We start from the raw sequence: 6,719 nt of genomic DNA, 5'->3' as shown, positions 1-6,719 counted from the left end.
GACAGAAAACCCTGCCCACAGCTGCGCCACTGCCTCCCCCGAAACCAGGGTGTTGTGGAAAAGAAAGGACAACAGAAATGCAGACGCAATGGATTGTGGATCCCTATCCCCTCCCACCCCCAACCCCCAAAATCAGAAACGGGGAGCCAGAGATGTTTAAAGCTTGGCTTCCCAAGCGCGGCAGCAGGGCGCACGGGTTTGTTGGGGGAAGGGTGGGTGGGGAGGCGGGGAGAGCGCGGGAGGGCGGCCGGGGCTGGCCCTCGCGCCCTAGTCCTCCGCGTTGGTTCGGTAGGCCTCAATGAGGCCCTCCAGCGAGTGCACGAAGCCGGACACGCTGCAGATGCCGCCGATGACGAAGATGGCGACGTCGAAGAAGACCTGGTGCCACAGCAGCTTGCGCCAGAGCAGGCGCAGGTGGAAGAGGCTGGGCAGCAGGAAGCAGAGGCCGGCGCCCGTGAGGCTGCCGGTGAGGCCCATAAGCAGCGCAAAGTGCGGCACGTAGATGGCCATGAGCAGCGTGAAGACGACCAGCGCGCAGCGCAGCGTCAGGCCCCACGACTTGAGGCGCCCGTCGCCGCCGTAGCAGGCGGGAAAGAAGGCGCGGCTGCCTTCCTGGAAGAGCGACTTCTCCAGCACCTCGACAGCAGCGAAGAAGGGCAACGGGTAGGACAGCAGGGCCTTGGCCACCAGGAAGACGTTGACCACGGCGCGGATGGAACCGGGCAGGTTATCCGTGATGACCTCCTTGGTCTCATCGGCCCAGGTGAGGTAGGCGACGAGCGCGAAGAGGCCTTTGAGCACGCAGGCGGCGATGTGCGTCCAGTTCATCATGCAGTGGAACTCGCTGGGCTGCTGCATGTTGCCCTCCAGCGAAGGCAGGAAGATCTGCGACGTGTAGCTGAACACGATGATGCCAATGGAGATGGGAAACTTCTTGACGTCGATATAGAACTTGACCTTCTCCCAGGCCCAGTCGCGCGCCCTCGATAAGCAGTAGGCAATGACCAGAATGTTGATGACGAAGTGGGCCAAAGTGCACAGCAGGCTGAACTTGGACACGGCCTTGAGGTTCTTAAGGAAGGCGCAGGGCAGCAGCGCCGCCGTGGCGATGATGGACCAGGACTTCTGCGACACGGGCAGCCCTGGGAAGCTGTTGTACATGAGGTTGCCGCTCACCACCACGTACAGGATGCAAGTCATCACCAGCTCGATGATCTGCGCCACGTTCACTACGCGGCCGCCCAGCGTGGGGAAGCGCGGAGCGCAGCAAGCGTTGGCGATGGCCACATACGAGTCCCGCACGCGTACCACCTCGCCGTCCTCGTTCTCCTCGTACAGGCATGCGATGAGGATCTTGCCAGTGTAGCAGCACACCACGGCGGCGAAGATGATGAGGAACAATCCCAGGTAGCCGCCGTGCAGGATGGCGTAGGGCAGGCCCAGCACGAACATGCCCTGCGGAACGAAAAGGCAACCAGACCCGGGAGCTCAGTGGATACTGTATCGGAAGACGGGGTCTGGGGGAGTGACTTAAGGGTGTAGCCAGAAGGGGGCGCTAAGTGCGAACTGGGCCTAAGCCACTGGGAGGAGAGGGTAAGGATAGGCTGGAGTGGAGGTGTAGAGTGGTCTACTGGGGAGCCTGGGTATGGAGTCAGAGGTGGAGAGGCGGGTGTTTAAGGACGGAACTGAGAAGGAGAGGTGTGCTTAATGGCTGGGAGGTAGGGAGGGGGCTGAGTAAGGGGTCAAGCCGCAAAGAGGGAAGGGGTACGAGGAGATACCTGGGGGTGGTTCGGAAAAAGATGAGAAGGGGCTGGAGGGGGTTGACCAGTAAAGGACGAGGAGAAAGGTAGAGCTGGGCCTGAGCCACTAGGAAAAGGGGATGCAGAGTCTAAGGTGGGGTGGGAATGGGGTGCAAGGAAGCCAATGAGGGGAACGCAGATGCCTAAGGGCCGAACTGGAGAGGGAAACCGTTGAAAGCGGCAGCGGGAGAGAAAGGAGACGGGGTAGGGAGGAAGGGGGGCTGAGCGTGGGGCAAGCGGCAGGGAGGCAAGACCAGTGGGAACGTGGGGTTTGCTGGCGAAGGGCTTTGGGTGGGGTGAGGCCAGAGGCGTGGGGACGGGGAGACAGGGTTGGGCAGTCTTAGGGCCAGGCCGAAACTGGGGCGGAGAGACCGATCCCTAAGGAAGGGGACTAAGTGGTAGAGGCGAGCAGGATTAGGGGCCTACGGGGAAAGCGCAAGCACTTTGTGAACGGCGAACCCAAGCGGGAGTCAATAACCAGAACCTGGGGAACGGGCGGGCAGGGCTGTGGAAGAAGGGTTTAGAATCCACACAGGGAAGCAAAGCTAACGAAATCCAGGGTTCCCGAGGCTTGCAGGCCTCCAGCCTTCCACCCTGGCCTCCATCAAGGCCTACGGAACGGGGTCTTTAAAGATGCCCCAGGTGAAGGCGGGGGCGGCAACCGAACCTGGTGCGTGCCCCCGGTCCCTGGTTGCGCTTGGCCGTCCGGCCCGGCCCTGGAGCGGAAGGCGCCTCGGGTCGGGTCACTTACTGAGCAGGGCCCCGAGGAGCCCCGTGGAGCCCGGGTCCCAAGACAACCCCATCTCGGCCTCCAGCTCCCGGGAAACCCACGTTCTGCGCCCCAACGACCTGTGCGCTCCGGGGACGCCAAGGGTGGGAGATGATGGGAGGCAAGCCGCAGGACCCGGGGACGCGTGGGGCGGAGGCCCTCTCTGTCCCTCGGGCTGCGGCCTGCTCGCCTCCTCCAGCTCCCGGGGTCGTTGTGCAGGTTCCAAACCCGCTCCCGGTGGAGTCCGGCGCCGCCTGGTGGGGACTGAGGGTTGAGAGCAGGGGTGACGGGATGGCGGGCCTGGAGACCAGAGGCGGTTCAGAGCATCTGGAGGCGGCTTCGCCAGGGTCACACGCGGAGAAGCTTTTTGCGGTGTAGCCGGGATTTCGAGAGAGAAGGGTATCTGTGCGCAGGTAGCGCTGAGGTACCAGGGACCATATTGTGCTTTTGTGGTCATACGTATGTGTGTGTGTGTGTGTGCATGTTTGTGTATACCTGTTTGTCCCCGACCGGGCTGCACCTGAGAGAGTGGGTGGATCCTGTATGCATGAGTTTGTGCATGTGTGCGTGTGTTATGTTCAGACGGCTTTATGTGTGTGCCCTTGGTATGTACAGGTATGTGTTTCTGTGTGGGGGAGGTGTAGGGGTGTATGAAGGTGCATTTGAGGATAATTCTGTGGTCTATATATAGATGTATGTCGTGTGCACCTGTGACCGGCGTTTCTTCCGGGGAGGGGGGCTGTGGGCATGTGTGCCTGCTTATGTGCATGCGCGCTGTCTATGCGTGTGTGTCTTGTGTGTCGGGGGGTGGGGAGACTCCCAGCTCAGCTCTTTCTCCCTCTCCTTTTCTGCCGAAAATGCAGCTGTGAATCCATTCCGGAGTCCCAGGCCATACTGTTCCCTCCAATCCTGATTTTCTTTCTCCCTCACCCCTCCCCACCTCCCCTCCTCCTGTTTCCCTCGCTTCAGGCAGGGTCTCCGGGAAAGCGTCTCTAACCGAACCTCAGCCTAGCGGTCCGGCGGCCGGAAATGCGGGAGGGGGCCGGATGGGGGGTGGAGAGACACCTCCTGGGGTCGTAGATCCCCGCGCAGGGCTGGAAGGGATGGGGGCAGGCGAGATTCCTGGTACAGGAAGGGGTCTTGAGGCTGAGATCTCCAGGGGACTCTACTGCGAGTAGAGCCTGGTGCGCAGATCTGGGGGGGGGGCGGGGCGGGGAGAGAGGCAGAGCTTGGAATCCCGCGCTCACCTGGATAGCGTTGGTCACGTTCCAGCCCGCCTCCCACGCCGTGATCTTGGGCTTGTCGTGGCCCCCGAACTCGCCACCAGCTCCCAGGGCCTGGTCCTTGGAGCCCGAGGGCGGCAGGGGCGCGCCGCCGCCTCGCTGGTAATGGATGTCTCCCTCGACGGGCGGTTCGGCGCCCTCGTCCCCGCAGGGCTCGCCCTCGGTTTTCAGGATGTCCATCTGCAGGCCCTGACGGTGCTCAAAGTCGAGGTCGTCGCAGTGCGCGAAGCCCACCGCCTCCTCGTCGGTGGCCGCCTGAAAACCCATCCTGGCGAACATGCCGCTCACCTTGGCCTGGGACTTGTTGGACACGGACGTGGCCACGTTGGACAGCTTGCTGCGGAGCAGGGTGGCCATGGCGGCAGCGGGGCCCGAGAAAAGGACAGAAGGGGCTGGGGACGCGGGGGACGCACGGCAAGGCGGTGAGGGCCACGGGGGCGCGAGACCGCTATCTTCGCTCGCTTTCCCCGCGGCGCGCCGAGGCGCTCTGGCTCATGACCCCCTCGGCTGACGTCTGAGGCTCGCTCAAGGCCGACCCGGCGGGCGGGCAGCGGGGCTGGCGGAGCGGCGGTGGCGATTGCACTGCGGAGCTGCCGCGGGGCGCGGGCTGGGCTGCGGAGGGCGGCGGTGGCGGCGGCGGCGTCAGAGCATCTACGCGAAGCTGGCGCGGCGCCCCCAACCGCGCGCAGCCCAAAGCGCTCCCGCCCCTCGCAATCAGGCGGGGGCGAAGGGGCTGGGGAGGGAGAAACTCCGGGAGGTAGGAGGAGTGAGGAGAGGGCAAGGAGAAGAGAAAGGGGGCACCAAGGGACTCCGGAGAACCGAGATGGGGACAGGAGAAGGGCGCCCACGGAAGGGAGCAGGAGGGAGGGCGCGAAGGAGGGGTGTGGAGGGCGGGGTGGGGGCCGGAGTGCTGCATTTCTGGAGGAGGTGCTAAACTCCGATCATGGCCCTTCCCACCTCGCCGCCGCAGGGAGGGAGGGGGCCCGAGCGGGCAGATCCTCTTGGTCCCCTGTCCCTGGCTACCCCCTCCAGAGTTCGCGAGCCTTTCAGCCCCAGATCCTCTGGCCAAGGACTGGTCTAGACGCCCAGAAAGGCAGCAGGACAGTTACCTGTCTCCGGCGGCCCAGGCCGTCTGGGCATCGCTCTGTCTCCCTGGTACCCATCACCAGCACTTCAACCTGGCCGCGAGCCCCCCCTTGAAGGCAGAAGTGTCCGGCAGAAGTGGAGGAACGCTCTCAAGAAGGCTCAGCCCCGGCCTCGGTCACTGGGGCTGTCTCCTCCCGTCCAGGGACGCCGAGATGGAAGTGATTCTGCGGGTTGTCCGCCACCAACCGTTCTCCAAACGTGTGCATAATAAGGGCGAGAGGTTGGCTGTTCGCTTTCTCTTCGTTTGGGGGTCTGGAAGGAGGAAGGACTGAAGGCACCTGTCAACAGCCTCGAGGCGGGTCTGCGAGTGCCCGCGCCGCGGAAGGGCGCAGCTGGTGCCTGGCACAGAGGAAGGAAAGGGTCGCGGCGGGCCCAGGGTGGGGAGGCGCGCTGTGCGCTCCGGCCCTGCTAGCCCGGCGGCTGCCGGGGGCTGTGCAAACCTAGACTGTTTCTGTTGAGTGGGTTGCGTGTAGCTCGAGAGCAGGAGAAAGACCCAGAGACAAAGACCGACACTGTACCAGGTATTGCTACGGGCTGGAGCTGAGCGGACTCCGAGGCTGAGATTTGGTAACCATGTTTATTCTGTAAGTGCGTAGTTTTGCGCGCATTTGAGCCTGTGTGTGCGCAGAGCTTGTGTGCTGGATTGCATGTGTATATGTATTCCTGAATGGGTTGCTTGCGGTTTTGCCTGTAGGAGTCCTTTTGTAGTTGTGTCTCCGTGCGGGTCCCGGCTCGGTGTGTTCCCAGCTGGGCTCCTGCCCCGGGCTCTTAGGCACTAAACAGCAACGTCAGCGACCTGGCCGTCCCAGCCTAGGTGCAGGAGGACTAGTGGCTGTGACTGGGGACGGGATGGGGAGAATCTGAAGGAAACGAAAAGAAAGGGGCTCCCAGTGACCCCCTTCCCAAGACCCAGTCTCTCTGAGAGCCCCAGCCTCCTCCTCCCCTGCTGTATTTCTAGATTAGCTCAGGTCAGCGCACAAGTAGGACGGCCTGAGGGCTTTGACCATTGCGTTGGAGCTGCCACGAGAAGACAGGCTTCCCCTCTACCTCCTACCCCTCCCTGCCCACACCCCCAGCGCCTCACGGTCTCTGAGAATCTCCTCTCTGGATACGGAGCCTCCATCACATTGGGCAGAGATGCTAGTAATCGCTCCCAGGTACCCCCTTAAATTCCCCCAAGAGCCTGCCTGGCAGAAAACAGAAACCCTCTACCCTAGCGTGAAGCATTTCCCACCACCACTATGACAAGAAAACCTCTCCAGAGAACCTTCTCCCAGACACGGACCCTCCAAATCATGATAGGACTCAGAACAAAGACAGGACAGAGGTCCTTCCCCCAAACACAGAAATTCACTCCTCCAAAGAGGCTTTGAAAAAAACAAAACAAAACAAAATAACTGATCTCCCATCCCACAGATTTGCCCTAGAGACACACCCTCCCCACCACAAACCCCAGATGCTATGGAGAGAGAGCCTTTTCCCTACAGATTTCTATAGGCCAAGATCTCTATCTCCTAATCCTCATGCCTCCCCTTCTATTCTTGGTGAAATTCTTTAGTTGCACAGGAGATAATCTGGGCAGAGACAAGAGTTCCCTAGGGCTCCCTTCTACCCGGTAGATACCCAGACCTGAATATGGTCATTGATGCCTTCTTTGACAAGTGAATCAATAACACATATGTATCGGTTGGTCATTGCCAATTCGTGTGTGGATTTTATGAG

The 6,719-nt window shown here is 61.7% G+C and overlaps 1 protein-coding gene across 1 annotated transcript; it reads right to left on the bottom strand.

Moving 5' to 3' along the window:
* Positions 1-267: 267 nt before the first annotated feature.
* On the bottom strand, positions 268-4,208 carry SLC32A1 (solute carrier family 32 member 1; the record flags this gene model as incomplete). The annotated part of the gene is made up of 2 exons (XM_079719225.1): positions 268-1,455; positions 3,816-4,208. 2 exons carry the CDS (start codon positions 4,206-4,208, stop codon positions 268-270), a joined length of 1,581 nt encoding a protein of 526 aa, XP_079575351.1.
* Between the last annotated feature and the right edge of the window lie 2,511 nt (positions 4,209-6,719).

Source organism: Hyperoodon ampullatus (assembly GCF_949752795.1).
Source record: "Hyperoodon ampullatus genome assembly, chromosome: 14".
Classification (NCBI taxonomy): domain Eukaryota; kingdom Metazoa; phylum Chordata; class Mammalia; order Artiodactyla; family Ziphiidae; genus Hyperoodon; species Hyperoodon ampullatus.
The sequence above is the reverse complement of the archived record's forward strand: the minus strand, read 5'-3'. Positions and strand labels throughout refer to the sequence as shown.